Consider the following 22,886-nt stretch of genomic DNA (forward strand, 5'->3'; position numbering starts at 1 on the left):
CAATAAGCAACATGGATTTGTCAAAAACAAATCATGCCAAGCCAACCTATTTTCCTTCTTTGAGTAGAAACTGGGTACTCTGCTAGGAGCAGGCAGGATGAAGCCCGTGTGACTCGCTGCCCTGAACAGGACATGGTCACATGGAAAAGCTGAACCCATGGAATGAGACAAGGAGGAAAGGAGCCACAGACACCATTAACAATTCTTTCAGACATCTGCAGTGACAAGTTACAGCTGCAATATCTTTACTGGCAGAACAGTGTACAAGCACACCAGAGTGATCATCCCATCAGGGATGCAATGTAGAGATGCAGAGCTGGGCGCACTACGAGACACCACTGCCCTGTTGTGCCATTCAATGGGAGCACCTGTCACGGGGGACAAGTCCTCCCTACCAGCACAAGAGAGACAGGCAGGCAAAAGTTAAGAGCTGCTCCTAAGCACTCTGTTTCCCAAGGCCTTTGGGCTTCAGGCACGTTGCCTATGTGTTCCTGTGTTGGGCGCTCTTGCTGTAAGTCAATCAATTCTATAACAGGGACTGTTCCCTGTTTCAGTTAGTTGGTCCAGTTACTCTCACACTAATGTACTCGTCTCTTGCTTTTTTATGGGCTGATGCCATTCGTTTTAGCCCTCTGTCACTTTTACAGTCACTATCACCAGTTTTTTTTAGCTACTGCAATCTGTACTCTTGATGAGCAGAACTATGGGATAACATGAAAGGTGCTTTATGAAATAAAATTAGTACTTTTGACATAACTGCACTGATCAAAACCCTTTTACTTTATTACTCATTCTTGCAAAATATAGGATTTTCTGTTCTTTGTGTTGTCCTAGTAAACTACGGGAGGCACAATTTTTTATCTTAACGTAGAGAGGCTCACTATGACAAAGTTTGAGAAACCCTGGGTTAGGCAAACACCTGTCTTGGATGGTCTAGATATACCAAGGAGGGGCTGGATTAGATGACTTCTTAAGATACCTTTCAGTACTACATTTCTAAGATTAAATATGGACTCAAGCTTGTGAAAGAATAGTAGATGTAAACTGGTGCATTTTAATTAGCCTTTTCAATGTAATGTACAGGATGTGTTAGCACATAGATATGAAAGAGAGTGAGAGTAGACAGTAAGCTCACATTTTAGTTGGCTATTTGAACCCTCAAATTAAATCTGGTGGAAATGTTATCACTATTTTACGCAGTGTTGCTGTAGCCCTGTCGGTCCCAGGATGCTAGAGAGACAAGATGGGTGAGGTAATATCTTTCATTATACCAACTGTTGGTGAGAGAGAAGTTGGTCCAATTAAAGATCTCTCACCTACCTTGCATCACTATCTTAAGTATTCCTAAGGCACCAACCACCTTGGTATCTAAGACATCATACAGGAAAGATAATTTCCCAAATTTAAGTCTATTTAAAACATAAGGGAACTGAGGAAAAAGTCTGTATGGTATTTTTCAAGTTGATCACTTGGGTAGCATTGTTCTCTCATAAGAACATAAGAATGACCACACTGGGTCAGACCAAAGATCCATCTAGCCCAGTATCCTGTCTTCCAACAGGGGACAATGCCAGGTGCCCCAGAGGGAAAGAACAGAACAGGGAATCATTAAGTGATCCATCCCATTGCCCATTCCCAGCCACTGATGGACCTATCTTCCATGAATTTATCTAGTTCTTTTTTGAACCGTGTTATAGTCTTGGCCTTCACAACATCCTCTGGCAAGGAGTTCCACAGGTTGACTATGCGTTGTGTGAAAAAATACTTCCTTTTGTTTGTTTTAAACCTGCTGCCTATTAATTTAATTTAGTGACCTATAGTTTTTGTGTTACGAGAAGGAGTAAATAACGCTTCCTTATTTACTTTCTCCACACCAGTCATGATTTTATAGACCTATCATATCCCCCCTTAGTCGCCTCTTTTCCAAGCTGAAAAATCCCAATCTTATTAATCTCTCCTCATATGGCAGCCGTTCCATACCCCTAATAATTTTTCTTGTTCTTTTTCTGAACTTTTTCAAATTACAATATATCTTTTTTGAGATGGGGCGATCACATCTGCATGCAATATTCAAGATGTGGGTGTACCATGGATTTATATAGAGGAAATATGATATTTTCTGTCTTATTATCTATCCCTTTCTTAATGATTCCCAACATTCTGTTCGCTTTTTTGACTGCCACTGTACATTCAGAGAACTATACACAATGCCTCCAAAATTTCTTTGTCGAGTGGTAACAGCCAATTTAGACCCCATCATTTTATATGTATAGTTTGGATGTTTTCCAATGTGCATTACTTTGCATTTATCAACATTGAATTTCATCTGCCATTTTACTGATCAGTCACCCAGTTTTGAGAGATCCTTTTGTAGCTCTTCGCAATCTGCCTGGGACTTGTCTATCTTGAGCAATTTTGTATCAACAACTCTCTCATCAACAACTAAAGGTAACTTATAAGTAAGTGGGGAACATTATCTCTTACTAAATTAAAAAAAATACTGTGGGGTTTCAATGTATAGGTCACATTGTTAACTTTAATAAGAAGATGCATTTCCCAGCTGCATTCAAATTCCTCAGGAACACTTCGATGGCATATTTTTGGAACTCAGGGAAACTAGACCAATAGTATTTTATGTTGTTAACTGCCAACTGAAAATCTGAAGCTATAAAAGCATAGCCTGTCTCATAAAAACTAAATAAAAGCAGTTTAACATCTCATATAAAACCTAAGCAACAAAATCTGATACAAGTTCAAGGCAAATTAATTTAAAAAGTTAAATAAGGAGAAAAAATGTAAGTGCAAACTTTGACTTGTAATTTACAGCATCTAAGTATTTGGATTCAGCAGAGAAAAGATCAATACATCAAGAATAAGTGTGTTTTGCTTAATGAGAAACATTTATTCACAGGTGTTTTGAAAATGATAAATTTCTACTATTTTTCACTTTAAAATGTAATATAGTATGATAAACGACGTGGCTTGGTGCTGGGAAATCAATATTACGAAGCACAAGAGAAACAGCTTTGTTGATCACCAAAACCATTAGCATAGAATAAATACAGAGACATGATGAGCACATGAAAATAATAAAGTGCATTTATGAACATGCAGTCAACTCACGTATGTAAAAATAAAGGGATAATAAGAACCTTTCGGCAGTGGCTGCAGGAAAAAAAGCTGCACACAAAGAAAGATTTAAATATGTATATTATTTTTGGCCCTTTTTCAGCAAAGCACTTATGCATCAGCTTAGTTACTACAGCACGTGCTGAAGTCCATCCCCATTCAGCAATCACTTGAGTATACGCTTAGCGTCCATTGACTTTACATGCGAATGTGCATGCAGAACACATATGGACTAAAGCTAATGAATATAGTTAAGCATATGCTGAAGTGCTTTGCTGAATTGGAACTATCCAACACCTGCTACTATGCAGAGAAAGTATACATAAGAACATAATTGTACTCCATGGAAGCCTTAACTACAAATCAAGTCAGCACTATAATAAAAAGGTTTTTTTAGGGTAAAATATTTGCTATATGCAGTAAAACACTGGCAATAGAATGACAATTAAGGAATAGGAAAGTCTTATTTTAGGATAAGGAAAATGGTCATTATCTAACACAAAGAATAATAAATTTGTGAGTTTCTCAATACTACATTGTTAAACACAATAATCACCTAGAGATCAGAAAATAAAGAACTAACTTTAGACCCTAATGAGTGTTGGGAAAGTGGTTATGGTACCTAGCATTTAGAGCAGGTGACTTGTAGTTGGCTGAGTTCCTAGCTTTGCCTCCGACTCGCTTCATGACTGTGGGTCAGTCATTTCAAAAGAACTTTAATTTTTATCTACAAACCTTGGGCAGGGTAGACATGAATAACACGTGGAAAATGCTTTTTGAGATTATTAGACGAAAGAACAAGCGGGGAAAAAAACCCATAAACAATAAAATATGTATAAAATAAGAAGTACTGAAATATGTTTCCATATTAAGATTACATAATCCAGTCATAGTGTTATTTATATTTAAGGAATGGTGAGGGGAGGTTGTTTATAAAAGCTTAAAAGCCTTATGGTTACACAGGAAAGACAACAACAGATCTTTTACCATACAATGAGCCAGCAGAGTGAATGAGTTGTGGATCCCCTTGGAGAGGTTTGTAGTTTTCTAGGTTCCGTGGAATTTTTGTAAAACAGTGTCAATGTTTTGCTGAGTATTTACAGAGTCCCCAAAGTAAACACCCCCACAACTGGATTACAAGCATTTACACAATCCCCGAAGTATATACCCATACAATTTGATTATATTTACCATATTTTTCAGTTAGCACCATGTATGAACTTAGCACAACTGAAAAAGAATAAAATTATCCCCATTGTTTAACACATCAATTTTAAACACAGTATTCAGTAAATCAGCCTAGCACTAAAATTGTAAGATTTGACTATGTGAATGTATAAGACATGTATGTACAAAATTAAACCTTAATCACAAAGAGGTAAATCTGTGGTTTATTTCACTCCTGAACATGTTTGCATCTCATAGGATGAGAGGGACATATTCCAGAAAATAAACACAAATAAGGAACTTCTAAAGGTAAATTATAAACTTTAAACCTGCAATCTTTATTGAAGTTTAGAAAGTATTAATGAAGTTATTACATCTCTCAAGTACGTTATCATCAAATGCATAGAGGAATGTTGTATGACTGATAAGAACAAAGATTAGATTTTTAATCATAGGAGATTACAATTACAAGCAACTATCTTGTAGCTTGTATTAACTGTTAATATTAAATTACTGTTCTAAAACTAGGTAAGTGCAAGGAAAAAGTAATGCTGTTGATTAATCGCAGTTAGCTTGCACGATTAATTAAAAAATTAATCACCATTAAAAATTAATCACAGTTTTAATCGCACCCTTAAGCAACAAAATACCAATTGAAATGTATTAAATAGTTTTGGATATTTTTCTACATTTTCAAATGTACTGATTTCATTTACAACACAGAATACAAAGTGTATAGTGATCACTATCATTTTACAGTGTAAATATTTGTAATTAAAATAGTAATATAAACAAAAGAAATAGTATTTTTCAATTCACCTCATACAAATACCGTAGTGCAATCGCTTTACCGTGAAAGTGCAACTTACAAATGTAGATTTTTTCCCTACATAACTGCACTCAAAAACAAAACAATGTAAAACTTCAGAGGCTACAAGTCCACTCAGTCCAACTTCTTGTTCAGCCAATCGCTACGGCAAACAAGTTTGTTTACATTTACGGGAGACAATGCTACCTGCTTCTTCTTTACAATATCACCAGAAAGTGAGAACAGGGGTTCACATGGCACTGCTGTAGCCGGTATTACAAGGTATTTACGTGCCAGATATGCTAAACATCTGTATGCCCCTTCGTGCTAAGGCCACCATTCCAGAGAACATGTTTCCATGCTGATGATGCTCATTTAAAAAAATAATGCATTAATTAAATTTATGACTGAACTCCTTGGGGGGGAGAATTGTATGTCCCCTGCTCTGTTTTACCCACATTCTGTCATATATTTCATGTTATAGCAGTCTCGGATGATGATCCAGCACATGTTGCTCATTTTAAGAACACTTTCACTGCAGATTTCACAGAACGCAAAGAAGATACCAATGTGAGATTTCTAAAGATATCTACAGCACTTGACCCAAGGTTTAAGAATCTGAAGTGCCTTCCAAAATCTGAGAAGGACGAGGTGTGGCGCATGCTTTCAGAAGTCTTAAAAGAGCAAAACTCTGATGCAGAAACTACAGAATCTGTCATCAGCATGGATGCATATCCTTTCCATATACTTTGGAATGATGATTGAAGCATGAAGGGACATATGAATCTTTAGAGCATCTGCAATGTAAGTATCTTGTGATGCGGGCTACAATAGTGCCATGCAAATACCTGTTCTCACTTTCAGGTGACATTGTAAGAACATAAGAATAGCCATACTGTGTCAGACCAAAGGTCCATCCAGCCCAGTATCCTGTCTACTGACAGTGGCCAATGCCAGCTGCCCCAGAGGGAGTGAACCTAACAGGTAATAATCAAGTGATCTCTCCCCTGCCGCCCATCCCCACCCTCTGACAAAGAGAGGCTAGGGACATCATTCCTTACCCATCCTGGCTAATAACCATTCATAGATTTAACCTGCATGAATTTATCTAGTTCTCTTTTAAATCCTGTTATAGTCCTAGCTTCACAACCGCCTCAGGCAAGGAGTTCCACAGGTTGACTGTGCGTTGTCTGAAGAACTTCCTTTTATTTGTTTTAAACCTGCTGCCCATTAACTTCATTTGATGACCCCTAGTTCCTATATTATAGGAACAAGTAAATAACTTTTCCTTATTCACTTTCTCATGATTTTATATACCTCTAGCATATCCCCGCTTAGTCTCCTCTTTTCCAAGCTGAAAAGTCCTAGCCTCTTTAATCTCTCCTCATATGGGACCCGTTCCAAACCCCTAATCATTTTAGTTGCCCTTCTCTGAACCTTTTCTAATGAAGAGACCACATCTGTATGCAGTATTGTATGTATAGTTTGGGTTATTTTTTCCAATGTGCATTACTTTACATTTATCCACATTACATTTCATTTGCCATTTTGTTGCCCAATCACTTAGTTTTGTGAGATCTTTTTGAAGTTCTTCACAGTCTACTTTGGTCTTAACTATCTTGAGCAGTTTAGTATCATCTGCAAACTTTGACGCCTCACTGTTTACCCCTTTCTCCAGATCATTTATCAATAAGTTGAATAGGATTGGTCCTAGGACTGACCCTTGGGGAACATCACTAGTTACCCCTCTCCATTCTGAAAATTTTCCATTTATTCCTACCCTTTGTTCCCTGTCTTTTAACCAGTTCTCAATCCATGAAAGGATCTTCCCTCTTATCTTTTGGGATGGGGGAGCCTATCCAGGAAGGATGGGCTCCACCTAAACCAAAGTGGATCCAGACTGCTGGTACTCAACATTAAAAAGGTTGCAGAACAGTTTTTTAAACTAAGAGGTGGGGGAAAGCCGATTGCTGCAGAGGAGCATGTGGATCAGACAGAGACTTCTCTTCAATTACAACACAGAATACAAAGTGTAAAGTGCTCACTTTATATTTATTTTTAATTATAAATATTTGCACATCCTCATAAGAGTGGTCTTTGATGAGGGACAGGGAGAGAAGTTGAGGGAGGGACTGGAAATAAACTGCAAGGTGTATCCCTGTTACACAGTAATTAGGGGGACCAACTACACAGAAAGTGGGATAACCTGTTGGAAAAATATGGGGAGAGAAAAACCGGTACATTGCAATCTGGTTGGGATATCCCAACTGTCTTGAAGAACTCACAGAAGACGACAATTGTGGTGGAGGTCTTGTGTGTTTTTTCCCTCGTTTTCTAGATGGTTATGCTATTGTGGGAAAACCTGGCACTCCCGTAGAGACTGAAGGTGGAACTGCTTTCTTTTAGAGAAAGGCATGTAAATTTCCAATTATTTCAGTGTGGACCATCTCATCCATCTTTTGTGAGATAGGGAGATCCTAGATCATCTGCTAGATCTTTTACGGGGGACCCAAGGACTAAAGTCATGAACATTTACATGTACTTCCTGAATCTCCCCCCATCTAAGGATGCTTGTAGAGAGGTCCAAGCCATCAGCTTGCCCTCATCTAACATGGTCTAGAACTCCTGTCTGGCATCCTCTGTCAACTTGTCGGAGATCTTCAGGGTATTGGCTCAGAGAGAAGTTGTATCTGGCCAATAAGGTTTATTGGTTAGAGATACAAAACCATAGACAAGATGTGGTACAAAAGTTTTCAACTGACAAGGCATCTTTGTCTTTTGGTAGAAGGAAATCATCCCTGACACACACTTTCTTTCACTGCAGAGACAACTGGGAAACCTGGTGAAGGATGTGCTTGAAAATAGCAGGCATGGTATCTTTTCTCAGTTTTCTTAGCTGTCAGAGGCAGACAGCATGTTTTTCCACAAAGATTTTGTAGGTTCTAGGATGGCCTCATTGATAGGTAGAGCCATTCTAGAAGGTCCTGCTGAACCCAGAATGTCCACCAGCCTGTGAGAACTCTCTTGAACTACTTCATCAGGAATATCAAGAGAAGTAGATACTCTCTTTTAAAGCTCTTGATAAGCCCTGTAGTCATCCTGGACAGGTGAGAAATTCCAGGAGACAAGAGTCTCTGCAGATGATGAATAGGAAGAATGCAGAGGAGGCTGAGGTTGATCCTCCTGTAGTGAGATGGGTGAGTTCCGAACCCTGAGTCTGGTCTTCAGGGTCTTGGATCAGAACCAACCTCAGTACTGACAATAACCTCCTAGATCTACTTGCATGAGCTAGCCTGTCATCTGCTAGATCTGTAAGTCTTAAGAACCAGGGAGGATCTGAAAGTGGGAGGCATGTCCCACAGGTTCCAGAAAGAACATGTGTATGGCATAGAACCTTGGCAATCACAGCTCCATGGATCCATGTCTCTGAAACTCCAGTGGGTACCAAGAATAGAATTCCCACAATTAAGGTGAAGGGGAGTGTCATCAGGAACAAGGGGCATAAGTATGTAGAATCATAGAAGATTATGGTTGGAAGAGACCTCAGGAGGTCATCTAGTCCAATCCCCTGCTCAAAGCAGGACCAACACCAACTAAATCATCCCAGACAGGGCTTTCGTTGCCCTCTGCCGGACTCTCTCTAATTTGTCCACATGCTTTCAGTAGTGTGGGGCCCAAAACTGGACGGAATACACCAGATATGGCCTCACCAATGCCGAATAGAGGGAAATAATCACTTCCCTAGATCTGCTAGCAATGCTCCTACTAATGCAGCCCAATATGCCGTTAGCCTTCTCGGCAACAAGGGCACACTGACGACTCATATCCAGCTTCTCATCCACTGTAATCCCCAGATCCTTTTCTGCAGAACTGCTGCTTAGCCAGTCGGTCCCCCGCCTGCAGTGGTATATGGGATTCTTCTATCCTACGTGCAGGACTCTGCACTTGTCCTTGGTGAATCTCATCAGATTTCTTTTGGCCCAATCCTCCAATTTGTCTAGGTCACTTGGTGTACACTAGGTGTATCTCAGACTCTGAGGAGGACCTTGAATTGCTTGACCACACTGGTGATGTGCCAAGTGGTGCCAAGATCCAGGAACATATCTCCAGAACCTGGGACAGCATGCTAGATTTACTGCTGGACTGCATGCTTCATAGATCTAGCCTTCACAGTACCAAGTACTGATCTGGTCTCCGAGATTGTGTGTAGCCAGGGCCTAACTTCCACTGGTACCTGTCAACTTGTCTCCTGGACAATCATAGAATCCAGTATCGAGAGGCAAAGTAGGTCCTGTGCTTCTGCACAGGCCTCTGGCACCAGTGGTATCAAGAGATTTTCCTGATGCTGTTGTTGCACCAAAGGAGTCAGCACTACAACATCAATAGCACAGGCACCAGTGCCAGACCTGAAGACCCTTGATGAAAATAGGTCACTGCTGGGGAATCTCTCTTTCCATAGGACACTCTACCTTGTCCTCCAGATTGCTTACTGTCATTTACTGTTCTGTGCTTCTCTGTGCTTCTTTCTCAGCACCAGAGAAGGGGATTGGTGCTGAGTTTCAGAAGCAATGTCTGCAGGACTGCTCCTCACCGATGTTGGAATACTTGGTGCCCGCCCTGAGTGGGAAGGGTCAGAAGGGGAACACAAGGCGGCCTGCACGAGGAGGTGATGCGGTCTCACCTCTCTGTCCTCTTTTGTCAGGGATTTAAAGTCCTTGCAAATCTGGCAGTGGTCTAGATTGTGACTCTCACCAGTGCATTTAAGGCATATGGAATACAAGTCACTCACCAGCACATATTTCTCACAAGCCAGCAAAAGGCTTAAAACCCAGAGACTGAGGCATACTCTGGCACTGTGAATAAGAGGGAACCCCTGTTCCAAGAAAAACAACAAAGAAGAGCTACACTAATCTTAACACTAGTAAAGGCCATGAACTTACCTATGTACAGAAAGGAAGATAATTTCCCTCTAAAAATAAACTTGCAGAAGCAAAGCAATGCACTCTATCGATCGTGGGTGGTAAGGAGGAACTGAGCGTGGTCTGGGACGGCGCTGCCTTTTATACCATCATGCAGCAATCACTAGAAGAACCACTTTAACATGCAAAATTAATTTTCATAAAATAGCTGTTGGCTCAAGAAATACCTCAAATAAAAAGAAGATAATGAAACTGACTATACAGAATTGAGGTTTTACTATTTATCAGGTAATTATAATAGCATTAAATATAATTACTAGAAGAACTTTCTGTTCAGTATTGTTGATTAACTTTAGGCACCCAAAGTTTGAAAATTTTGACCTTTGACTATATTCTATATACTATCCTTGGATGAAAGTCACTATAAATAGAAAACTTTATCACCTATGAGAAACAGGTAAAAATCCACTTAGGAAAGAATGACCAAAACTTACTTTTCATTGGTATCCAGTAGCATGCAGAACACAATCTAAAACAGCAGACAGCAACACTAAAACCTTGGGATTGTTTAGTCTGCAGAAGAGAAGAATGAGGGGGGGATTTGATAGCTGCTTTCAACTACCTGAAAGGGGGTTCCAAAGAGGATGGATCTAGACTGTTCTCAGTGGTAGAAGATGACAGAACAAGGAGTAATGGTCTCAAGTTGCAGAGGGGGAGGTTTAGGTTGGATATTAGGAAAAACTTTTTCACTAGTAGGGTGGTGAAGAACTGGAATGGGTTACCTAGGGAGGTGGTGGAATCTCCTTCCTTAGAGGTTTTTAAGGTCAGGCTTGACAAAGCCCTGGCTGGGATGATTTAGTTGGGTTTGGTCCTGCTTTGAGCAGGGGGTTGGACTAGATGACCTCCTGAGGTCCCTTCCAACCCTGAGATTCTATGATTCTATGATTCACAGTTTCAGTCAAGATACACGGAAGAAGGTACCCATTATAAAAGGAAATGTTTTATTTTCAAACTATAGCAAGGTGAAAATATATGAACTATAGAAATTTTCCAATGCACATGGACTGTTTAACCACAAAGTCAGGTTTTCTAAGTAAAAGGTAAGTTACAGTTGGTATCTTATAAAATATCCAGCAGTTCCACACATCTCTCCATACATCTTATTAATTCCATTCAGCAGCTTTTGTCTGCATGTTGCTGTGGATATCCTGGGTTGCAAGGATGACTGGAAGACTTACCTTGTTGCAGGAAGGGTACTGACGTGCGTAAAGAAGACAGATGGCTCCACTTCCACATGAAGGCCCAGGGAGAGGTTCCTGTAATAGCCATCAGCATGTCCTGGTCCCCCAGAGTATTTGAAATTCAGAATGGCTTCCAGTGTCTGGAAAAATAATGGTAAAACAGTTATTAACTACAGCTCATTTCTGTGCATCATAACTGCTCAATAAAATTAGGTCATGGAAAATGTGCATCAGTGGTGAAATTTCTAAACCAGTCTTAATAGAAGTTATTATAGACACATGAAAATTGATTTGTAACTTGTCAAAAAAATTCTGGTAGCTTTTGAAGCAAAGTTGTCATGCATATATTACACACAAAAATCTCTTCCTTTCTTAAAGCCCGTTTTACAGTAGCATCTTACTGGTTAACAGATATTACAATGGTGGGTGTATCTATGGTAGCAGTTCCCAACCACTAATATATTGCTTTTATTGGTGCTAATTCAGAATTTCATGAGTGCTACTCTAGACTCCCCACTTTTTCCTTAATGAGCTGCCTCTGCTGGTTCCCATCACCGCACTGGCATATGGTATAACTTCAACCACCAACACAAAAAAGAATAGAAAAGCAGTATCACACCAACTAGATGCCATTACTTTTCAGAGGGTTACACTTCAAGCTCCAAAAAGCATTTTACAAGATCTGCAAATATTTGGTGCTATTGCTTACTCAGAAACCACTGAGGAACAATCAGAGACCAGAAGTAACTTAAAATGTCCTAGTTATGAAGGAACGTCATGTTATGAAGTGCTCTGACACTGTTCTATTTTCATATCGAGGGAATGGAAACTATTAATGTTAATAAAAAAATTCCCTGAGGATTTGTGTTAGTTAGCAATTCACTGTTCTGCAATAAGTGTGTGTCTGGGTACCACATTAACCCATTCACAATTCATCCAGAACAGTGCAGCTTAATATATCCCAAAATCAGAATTTACAATATCAACAGAAGTAACTATTGGGCACTCTGTGCAGTTACTTCTACTGCTTTTACAATAATTTCTCATTGAAAGTTAATGAAGCTAAGCGTATGTCACTTCAGGAGTTGATCAATAGCAAGTACAAAAATAAAAAGTGCAGACCCATTATAAACAAACAATTTCATTCTGCTTTTCCAGATGGCTTAATTAACAAACAACAGAGCTGGAATCATCAAGTCCAGAAAGCTGGCACTGCTTAAGGCTAAGTCGTAACTTGAGACAGAACCTCAACATTTAATTAGAAATTCTGCAATGAAAAGCATGGATTTCTATGATTTATTTTATTCCTGTAATATTCATGGCATGCTGTCATATAAAGTTGATGGGATAAGGTTTTCATTGTCCTCAATAATCAGACAGATATTACAAGCATTTATATATGAAAACCCCTCAGTATATTCAAATACCTACAACAGGGAAAACCTGAGCTCTTTAGAAGGCTCTCTTTACTGAGAATGGAAAATAGGAGTAATTTTTAATATGTACTTTTTATTCATCATATGAACCAAAAGAGCCCTCAAAGTCAAAAATTAAAAGTGCAATTCAACTCTGAATAGCAACAGTGTTAAAATGGCTCCTTCAAAGCTGAACTGCTTGTTGGGTGTATTCAAGTAAAATCTATTCAGTTTCATGGTAAAAATTCACAAACAAAAAACTTAATTTAACATTAAGTAAGGCTGCTCTCACCAATAAATGAAACCATAAAAAGTTAGGAAATATGTTAAGGATTAAAAGGTTAGAGAGCCACGCATTCTCAAGTTCAGTGTTGAACTGGCAAATTTGTAGGGCGGGGCCTACAGTTCCCTTAAAGTGGCTATGAAAATGTAATTATTTCCATTGTTGTTTCCTCTGAGACCTTGCGGAGCAATGTTTGAATGATGATTTGATGACTCTGGTTGTGCCTTAGCATGTAACAGAGCAAACCATGAGAAGGTTGTCATCAGCAGCCTCACTCTCAAATTAGGAAATTCCAGCATGAGCATTGCCCATGCACCCTTACCTCAGTCCCTTGTGCATATGCATTATGATACAGCCTTTAATTACATTGAGGAATGACTCTGAAAAGTTTGGTGTAACTTGCCCAGTTTCACATAAGAACTCTACGGAAGAGGCAAAGATAGAATCCAGGTCTCCAGGTGAGTGACATTCAACTTCCCTAGCCATAAGACCATCCTTTCTCTTCCCGCAGTCCACTACCTCATTCACTACAAAACTTTCAACTTCTGCAACAAATGAGGTAGGAGTCCTATAGACAACAGACTCCTTCTCTATACACCCCTATTAATCCCCAGATCAGATCCATCCTGTGCATGGAATAAACAAGGCATCCCGTGTAAAAAATAATATGCAATCAAGTAACTGAAAACTTTGTATTGCCTAATTTTTTTATTTTGTTTATTCCCGAGAACAAGCTTAACATTAAACTTTGTGTGTGAATTACCTTAGTTTTTAATTAAAAAAATATTTTCATACATATGCTATTTAAATAATAAAGCATTTACACAATTGTTGTCTTCACTGTATATTTAATTGCTACTGTTATCTCTGTGGAGCTCCATGTTTCACCACTCAGTGCCATGTTGATCAACATATTGGAAATAATTTAAGTAAACTGTATTCAAACAAAACATTTTTTTGTTTTTCTTGCAACCTTTAAATTACTTCTTTTTAAATTGTGTAATAGAAAACCGAGTAGGGACTCAGATCTATAATTTCCTCCTTTTTGAAAAAGGTAAATATTCAGAAAGCCACAGATTTGTAAGTATATAAAAATATACAAGGAGTTTTAATTTTATATCTTATTTTCATGAAACCCTTTTTGAGGAAAGTAACAATTACCCTTTGAAAAGAAACAGTGTAACAGCACAAACCCCAAGGAGCACAGCAGGAGCTCCTTAAAACTCATTACAATTTTTCCTGTGACCCTTCATTATAACGTTATGATAGTCTGTGGTAAACCAGTTTTCAAAGGCAGCCATTGCAATGACTACCAGGTAAGCAATCAGTGCTCTCCCAAGTATGTAAACAAAATGGAGGACATGAGAAAGGAGTGGCTGATTATTTCTGATGTCACAATGTTACTGCTCAGGGAGCAGCAGAAGCCTTTAAATCTGCAGTGCTGTGTGGAAAAGACATCAGGCTTTTCCAGTGTTCCAGTTTCCCCAAATTTCCTTTAAAACCAACACCACAGAAACACTCAAACTCATACGAGTTTATTCTACATGCACATTAATTAGTGGCTGAAATTTGGTACAAGTTCCCTATAGCATGTTTCAGATTTAAAATATGAGAGAGAGACCCTGTAAAACAGAAAATTCCGATGCAAAGTTAAGTATGGTCTTACTACTGCAAGAGCATAATAAGCACAGTCAGCTATTTACAACTGTTAGCCCTGCGGAAACAACAACTAAACAAGACTGAGGTGCAAATTCTATTCATCTTGAGATCAATAGAATCACTTACCAAGCGTCTATAAATTAAATCATTCCAAGCCTATAGTAAGGAATGAGGTTGCACAGGTGTCACTGAGATGATAATTTTGCCTGCAGAATCCTTACTACTGATGATGATACACAAGTGGGAAAGAAATTAACTTGAGTTCTAGAGCCCATTATTACATATTTATTCCTCATGTAGGAACTTAAATACTGTAATCAAGTCACCCCTTAACCTTCTTTGTTAAGCTAAATAGACTGAACCATTGAGTCTATCACTCTAAGGCATGTTTTCCAATCCTTTAATAATTCTTGTGGCTCTTCTGTGAACCATCTCTAATTTATCAAAGTCCTTCTTGAACTGTTGACACCAGAACTGGACATAGTAATCTAACAGCAGCCGCACTAATGACAAATACAGAAGTAAACTAACTTCTTTACTCCTTCTTGAGATTCCCTGTTTATTCATCCAATTAGCCTTTTGGCCACAGAGTCACATGGGTGAGGGCATGTTCAACTGACTATCCACAATGACCCCAAAATCTTTAACAGAGTCACTGCTTCCAATGATAGAGTCCCCCATCCTATAAGTATGGCCTACATTCTTTATTCCTACATGGATACATTTACATTTAGCCATATTAAAACATATATTGTTTACTTGCACACAGTTTACCAAGCAATCCAGATCACTCTATCATTGACCTGCCCTCTTCATTATTTATCACTCCCCCAATTTGTAGGTCATCTGCAAACTTTATCAGATGTTTTCTTCCAAGTCATTAATAAAAATGTTAAATAGCATATGGCCAAGAATTGATCTCTGCAGAACTCTGCTGGAAACACACCCATTGTTCAATGATGCTTCCTCATTTATAATTACATTTTGAGACCTATCAATTAGCCAGCCTTTAATTTATTTAATGTGTGCCATGTTAATTTTATTAGAGACACAGGCGGATGAGGTAATATTTTGTATTGGACCAGCTTCTGTTGGTGAGAGAGAACACCAACGGAAGCTGATCAATAAAAGATATTACCTTACCAATCTTGTCTCTCTAATACACTGGGACAGACATGACTACAGCAACACATTCAATATTTTTTAATCAAAATGTTATGTAATACTAAGTCAAACACCTAACGGAAGTCTAATTATATTACATCAACCTTATTGCCTTTATCATTCAAACTGGTAATCTCATAAAAAAGATATCATGGTAGTTTGACAGACTTTCCATAAACCCACAGTTGACTGGCATTAATTATATTACCTTCCTTTAATTCCATATTACTCAAGTCCCATATGAACCTCTCCATTATCTTGCATGGGGGGACTGTTCTTGCTATACCAGTTCAATAGTGTAGGAGCTTCTTTTTCAATGGGACATGTACCCCAGCTACCACCAGATTATGTGTAAATCAACTTAGAATCTTTTAATTTAGTTTTCTGTGAATTCACAGAAATGAATTATCAAGAAGAAATACCTTATAACATATATGTATAGCTTCTATTTGTTTTTTTCTTGGCAGATCAAAAAAAGCTACTTATCCAGATTCTGCACCTTAGGTCACAATTTTAATTAATTTTAATTAATTATTTGAAATGTATTGATCTAAAATAAATTCAGATTCCTGAAGCTCTTCAGAGTAACGATAGTAAGCAGTATTTGTATAGTTCTTTTAATCCATGAAGAACTTTGCTAACATTAACTAAGCTTCACAATACCCCTCTAAGTGGTGAGATAAGTTATAGTATCCCCCGTTTACAGATGGCGAAATTTCAGTGAAGTTACTCAGAGTTTACATTGATGTACCTGACATCAGAATTTGAAATAGGGCACATATGCAATTTTCTCAAGTCACAGAAGAAGTTAGTGTCAGAACCAGGTTTTGAACTTAGTCCTGCAAGCTTTATAAGATTCAACATGCACACTCAGATTTAAGTGAGAAATTGTCCTCACCCACAACTATTTCACATTTGGGGACAATATATACCTTCAAGTCAGCGGCACTGTTATGGGTACCCACATGGTCCCACAGTATGCCAACATTTTTATGGCTGACCTAGAACAACTCTTCCTTAGCTCTTGTCCCCTAACGCCCCTACTCTACTTGCACTACATTGATGACATCTTCATCATCTGGACCCATGGAAAAGAAACCCTTGAGGAGTTTCACCATGATTTCAATAATTTCCATCCCATCATCAACCTCAGCCTGGACCAATCCACACAAGCGATCCATTTCCTTGACACCACTGTGCTAATAAGGATGGTCACATAAACAACACCCTATACTGGAAACCTACTGACTGCTATACTTACCTACATGCCTCCACCTTCCATCCAGGACACACCACAATCCATTGTCTACAGCCAAGCTCTAAGATACAACCGCATTTGCTCCAATCCCTCAGACAGAGACAAACACCTACAAGATCTCTATCAAGCATTCTTAAAAACTACAATACCCACCTGCTGAAGTGAAAAAACAGATTGACAGAGCCAGAAGAGTACCCAGAAGTCACCTACTACAGGACAGGCCCAACGAAGAAAATAACACAACGCCACTAGCCGTCACCTTGAGCCCCCAACTAAAACCTCTCCAGCGCATCATCAAAGATCTACAGCCTATCCTGAAAGACAATCCCTTATTCTCACAAATCTTGGGAGACAGACCAGTCCTCGCTTACAGATAGCCCCCCAACCTGAAGCAAATACTCACCAGCAACTACACACCACACAACAAAAACACTAACCCAGGAACCATCCTTGCAACAAAGCCCGATGCCAGCTCTGTCCACATATCTATTCAAGTGACACCCTCACAAGACCTAATCACATCAGCCACGCCATCAGGGGCTCACTCACCTGCACATCTACCAATGTGATATATGCCATCATGTGCCAGCAATGCCCCTCTGCCATGTACATTGGCCAAACTGGACAATCTCTACGCAAAAGAATAAATGGACACAAAACTGACATCAGGAATCACAACATTCAAAAACGAGTAGGAGAATACTTCCACCTCTCTGGTCACTCAGTAACAGACTTAAAGGTGACAATTTTGCAACAGAAAAGCTTCAAAAACAGACTCCAATGAGAAACTGCTGAACTGGAATTAATTTGCAAACTAGATATCATTAACTTGGGCTTGAATAGAGACTGGGAGTGGCTGGGTCATTACACAAATTGACTATTTCCCCATGTTAAGTATTCTCACACCTTCTTGTCAACTGTCTGAAATGGGCCATATTGATTATCACTACAAAAGTTTTTTTTCTCCTGCTGATAATAGCTCATCTTAATTAATTAGCCTCTTAGGCCTGGTCTACACTAGGGGAGGGGTTCGAACTAAGGTACGCAAGTTCAGCTACACGTCTAGATGAGACGCGATATATCGAACTCCGAGAAGTCGATCGCTACCCGTCAATCCGGGCGGGTAGTATGGACGTACCCTTAGAGTCGGTATGGCAACTTTCACCTTTTTATGTTCTCTGTATGTATATCTATCTTCTTACTATATGTTCCATGTTCTATGCATCTGATGAAGTGTAGCCCATGAAAGCTTAAGCTCAAATAAATTTGTTAGTCTCTAAGGTGCCAGAAGTATTCCTGTTCTTTTTACCTGGAGGTGGGAACTATTCTGTATTGTACTACAGGAAGATTCGGTATGGCAACTTTCACCTTTTTATGTTCTCTGTATGTATATCTTCTTCAAGATGTGTCTCTCTATGGGTGTGTCTGCATCTCTGTACTGCTATTCGGAGAACTTTGGGAGCAGTCCATCCAGCCCACGCATGCACTGCTCCTCACCTGCCACGAGGCTAGCCAGCACATGCGGGCAATCCCTCCTCAGTTCCTTCTCTACTCCAGTCAACTATTAGAACTCCTCAGTGGGGAGGGACGTGGGGGGGCCATGGAGCACCCATAGGAACAAACATCTTGAAGAACCATCGTTACTGCACAAGGTAATTTATTTTTCTTCTTTGAGTAGTGTCCCTATGGGTGCTCCATTGTAGGTGACTCCCGAGCAGAGCCCACCACTGGAGTCTGGGACTTTGGAGTCAAGTCTGATATGGATGATAGTACTGTGGCACTGAATTTGGTATTTGCAGCCAAATCCCCCAGGATGGCATAGTTAGTCTCTGAGCTGAAATTGATGTACTTTTTGACCAATCTGCAATGGAGAGAAAGAGTCTCAGGGATTTTCTGAAGACTATTGTCCTGTCCAAACAGAAGGCCACGGCTCTCCTCACGTTGAATGTATGGAAGATGACTTCCCTATTATCCTTTGGGATAAACGGCTGGAAGCTGAATACGCTGATTTATGTAGAATGTGGAAGTCACCTTGGGAGCGAACTTTGGATGTGGTCTAAGCATGACTTTGTCAAGGAAGAACATAGTAAAAGGGGGATGCACCATCAAAGCCGCTATTTCCCCAATCCTCCTTGCAGAGGTGATGGCAATGAGGAATGCCATCTTCATGGAAAGATGAGTTATGAACAACTGGCCCTGGGTTCAAACGGTGGCCTAGTCAGACCTTTTAATACTAGGTTGAGATCCCATTGAAGAGTGGGAGGTCTGGGTTGTAGGAAGAGGTTTTGCTATGCCTTTGAGAAACCTCTTTGTAATCAGATGGAAGAAGATTGAATATCCTTCTACCTGCTGATGGAAGGTTCCAACTGCTGCTAGATGAACCTTCAGCGAACTGATAGAGTCGCAACTTTTTAAGAGTCAATAGGTAGTCTAGAATCACAGGTAAGGTGGATGCAGTAGGGATCCCACCAGATCTGGAATCTCTTCCATTTCTGTAAATAGGTATGGCAAGTAGCTCCTTTCCTACTGTGCAATAACACCTTCTGGACCTCCTCAGAGAAAGATGTCTCTCTGTGCTGGAACTACGAAGGAGCCAGGCTCTGAGCTGCAGAATCCAGAGGTTGGGATGGAGACTGTGTCTCTCGTTCTGTGATAGAAGGTAAGGAGTGATTGGAATAGTCATCGGTGGTCATAGTGCCAGCTGTGATAGGTAAGGGCCTGTCTGGGCCAGGTGGGAGCAATCAGTATGATGTTTGCTCCTTCAGCTTTCAACAGGACCTTTAGTAATAGAGGCAATAGGGGAAAGGCTTAAAGAAAGCCCTTGTCCCATGGAAGGAGGAAAGCCTCTTCCATGGAATGTCATCCAATCCCTTCTCTGAAGCAGTACTAAGGACATTTCTTGTTCTAGTAATTAGCAAATAGGTCTATTATCGGTGTCCCCCATTGTCAGAATATGTTGTGGAGTACTACCAAATCTATCTCCCATTTGTAGTTGTGTTGGAATTTGTGGCTAAGACTGTTCATTGTGTTGTATATTACTTGTAAGTAGGCCACTGATCTTAAGGTATTCTTGGAGATGCAACAGTTCCATAGTTTTAGTGCTTCTACATACAGGGAATGAGATCTGGAACCTCCCTGATGGTTTATATAATACGTCCAGGCCATATTGTCTACCCATGACCCTTACATGTGTGTCTTTGATAAGCATTTCTGACAGCTCTGAGTTCAAGCAGGTTGATGTGGAGGTATGTCTCTGCTGAAGACCATTTGCCTTGTATTGTGCCACAATTGAGATGTGTACCCCATCCTATGAGGGATGCAAGGGTGGTCAAGAGTAGAGATGGAGAAGACTGAATAAACAAACAGAGTTCCCCAACAGACATTTATTGAATCTTTCCATCAGTCCCAGGATTGCTTGACCCTGGTACACATCAATAGTACTTTGTTTATATTCTCTCTGTTCAACCTCTAAACCAAACCACACCATGCTTGGAGGCATCTCATCCATATTCTGGCTTGAGCAACCACCGATGCACCCACGGCCATATTCCCCAGGAGCTGGAGGTAATGTTTGGCCGAAATTTGGGGCTGGATTGTACTGTCTATCAGCAAGAAGAGACTGAGAAATCTGTGATGGGGGAGGAGCACCTTTGCGTGAATGGAGTCAGCTCCTATGAATTCTAGCCTCTTACCAGTGTTAATGTCAATTTTTGTTTGTTGATCTATAGGACCAAATTCTGAAACAGGTCCAGTGTAGTTTAAGTGACTCACTGGGCCTCTGCAAAGGCCCGTGCCCCGAGAAGGCAGTTGTCCATAAATCATAATGCCTTGAGATCGTAAGTGGGCTGCCACTACTGTGAGGACCTTGGAGAATACTCTGGGAGCCAATGAGAGGCCAAAATGGAGTACTCTGAATTGATAGTGGTCTTGACCTAGCATAAACCTGAGATGACATCTGTGGCTCAGTACGATCACGATGTGAAAATATGCATCTTGGAGGTCGAGGGCCGAGAATCAGTCTCTTTTTTCCAACTCTGGATTGATCATTGATAATGTGATCATCTTGAACTTCTGAGCTTTGATAAACTTGTTTAGTGCTCTGAAGTCTAGTATGAATCTCCAACCACCTTTTTTCTTTGGTGTCAGGAAGTAACGAGAGTAGAAGCCTCTGCCGATGAGATGTGGGGGGACTGGCTCTATGGTTCCTACGCTGAGGTCATGGTTTATCTCCTGATGTAGCAGGCTCTCATGAGACAGGGCCCTGAAGAGGGACAGGGAAGGGTGTTTGGGAGGGAAGAGAGAGGAGAAATGGATGGAGTAGTCAACTCGGATGATCTTGAGCACTCATTTGTTGGAGGTTACCCATTCCGAGCAGAGTCCGGTGCATCAGTGACCAAAAGATCCATTGTGCACCAGAAATCTGGCGGTACAGAAGGTGTTGGTACCAGTGGAGACTGTCAGTGATACTGACACCAAGCCAGTGATAGTTTCCAGCTCAACTGGGGCTCACTATGGGGACTCGAGGACCTTTTCTTAGAGGCCTTACATGAGTGGCTCGCAGGCGTTTCTCTGAGCTCACCTCACTTTGAAGTGGAGGATTGCAGTGAGAGCTCCTGCCGGGACTCCAGTGGCTGAAGGGCTGACTCCATGACTATGAGTTTGAAGCTCAGTTCTCTGTCCTTCCTGGATCTGGGCTTCAGTTGTTGACACAAGCTACACTTCTATGGAATGTGTTTCTCTGCCAAGCAGCGAATTTACTGCAAGTGTCCAGCAGTCACTGGGAAAGATTCCTTGCAACTGAGGCACTTTTTGAAGCCACAGGGGGTCAATGGAAGACAGTATTTTTCTTTTCTTCTTTTCCTATATTTTTTTTAGGCGATAGACAAAATAAAATGTAAACGAAGTAAAGACAGGAAAAAAACTTCAAAAGAAGCTAAAATTAGCAATTCTAAGAGTTAATGTTCCATGAGTGGACAGCTCTAGCTCTGTCTCTAGCCTGGGTGGTTGAGAAGGAACTGAGGAGGGTTGCCTGCACACCCTGGCTACCCTTGTGGCAGACAAGGAACAGCCCATTTGCAGACTGAACAGACTGCTACCAAAGTTTTCCGATCAGCAGTGCAGGGACACAGACATACCTACGGTGAAGCACCCATAGAGACATTACCCAAAGAAGAATATAAGTGACTCATTAAAGAGAGAGGACAACACAAAGAATGGGGGGGGGCATAGAATAAAATTTTCTATACTTCTGGCATTCTACCTACACATTTGCATTCTATCACCTTCCCAAAAGAGAGACATTTACTGGAAGAGTTGCAGTTCAGAAGGTATTTATTAATCAAATTTCTTTCCTTGGCAATTGTACAAAGCCCTTAATATCAAGCATTGGATTTTAGATGATTTCCAGATTAATCCCAAATTAAACAATGAGCATGTAAAACCAGAGATGGTAGAGGTGGTTCATATCTCAATGAAGACCAAAAAATATCAACTTATTTAAAATATAGGAGATCCATACTCAGAGCACGAAAATTTAGATTTCAGGTCTTAAATAATCCTAGCAGCTATTCATTTTCCAATGGAATCAAACAGAACCAGTTCGAAATCTGCAATAAGATAAATGTCTGGTTCTCCTATAGTTTACACCAAGGAACCACACAGCTGGGTGGGTGAATTTACTCTGAAAATATCAGTCAATCGGTGAAATTCAATCACTATTGAGTGTTCCCTCCATGGCTTTTCCTCCTAACTAACCAATCCAAAAAATAAATAAAGCAAACCAATGCCCTATTGTGAAATTGCCATCTGACCACTTGACACTCTAAATATCAAGACTTCATTAC

The 22,886-nt window shown here is 40.1% G+C and overlaps 1 protein-coding gene across 11 annotated transcripts in view; it reads right to left on the minus strand.

Annotated features, from left to right (window-relative positions):
* Positions 1-22,886, minus strand: part of TRAPPC9 (trafficking protein particle complex subunit 9) — an 825,958-nt gene that overhangs the window by 515,756 nt on the left and 287,316 nt on the right. For all 11 annotated transcript variants that reach the window (XM_039525295.1, XM_039525292.1, XM_039525294.1 and 8 more), the window contains one exon: positions 11,262-11,404. In XM_039525295.1, coding sequence (XP_039381229.1) covers positions 11,262-11,404 — 143 coding nt within the window. The remainder of the gene's footprint in view (positions 1-11,261; positions 11,405-22,886) is intronic.

Source organism: Mauremys reevesii, linkage group 2 (assembly GCF_016161935.1).
Source record: "Mauremys reevesii isolate NIE-2019 linkage group 2, ASM1616193v1, whole genome shotgun sequence".
Taxonomy (NCBI): domain Eukaryota; kingdom Metazoa; phylum Chordata; order Testudines; family Geoemydidae; genus Mauremys; species Mauremys reevesii.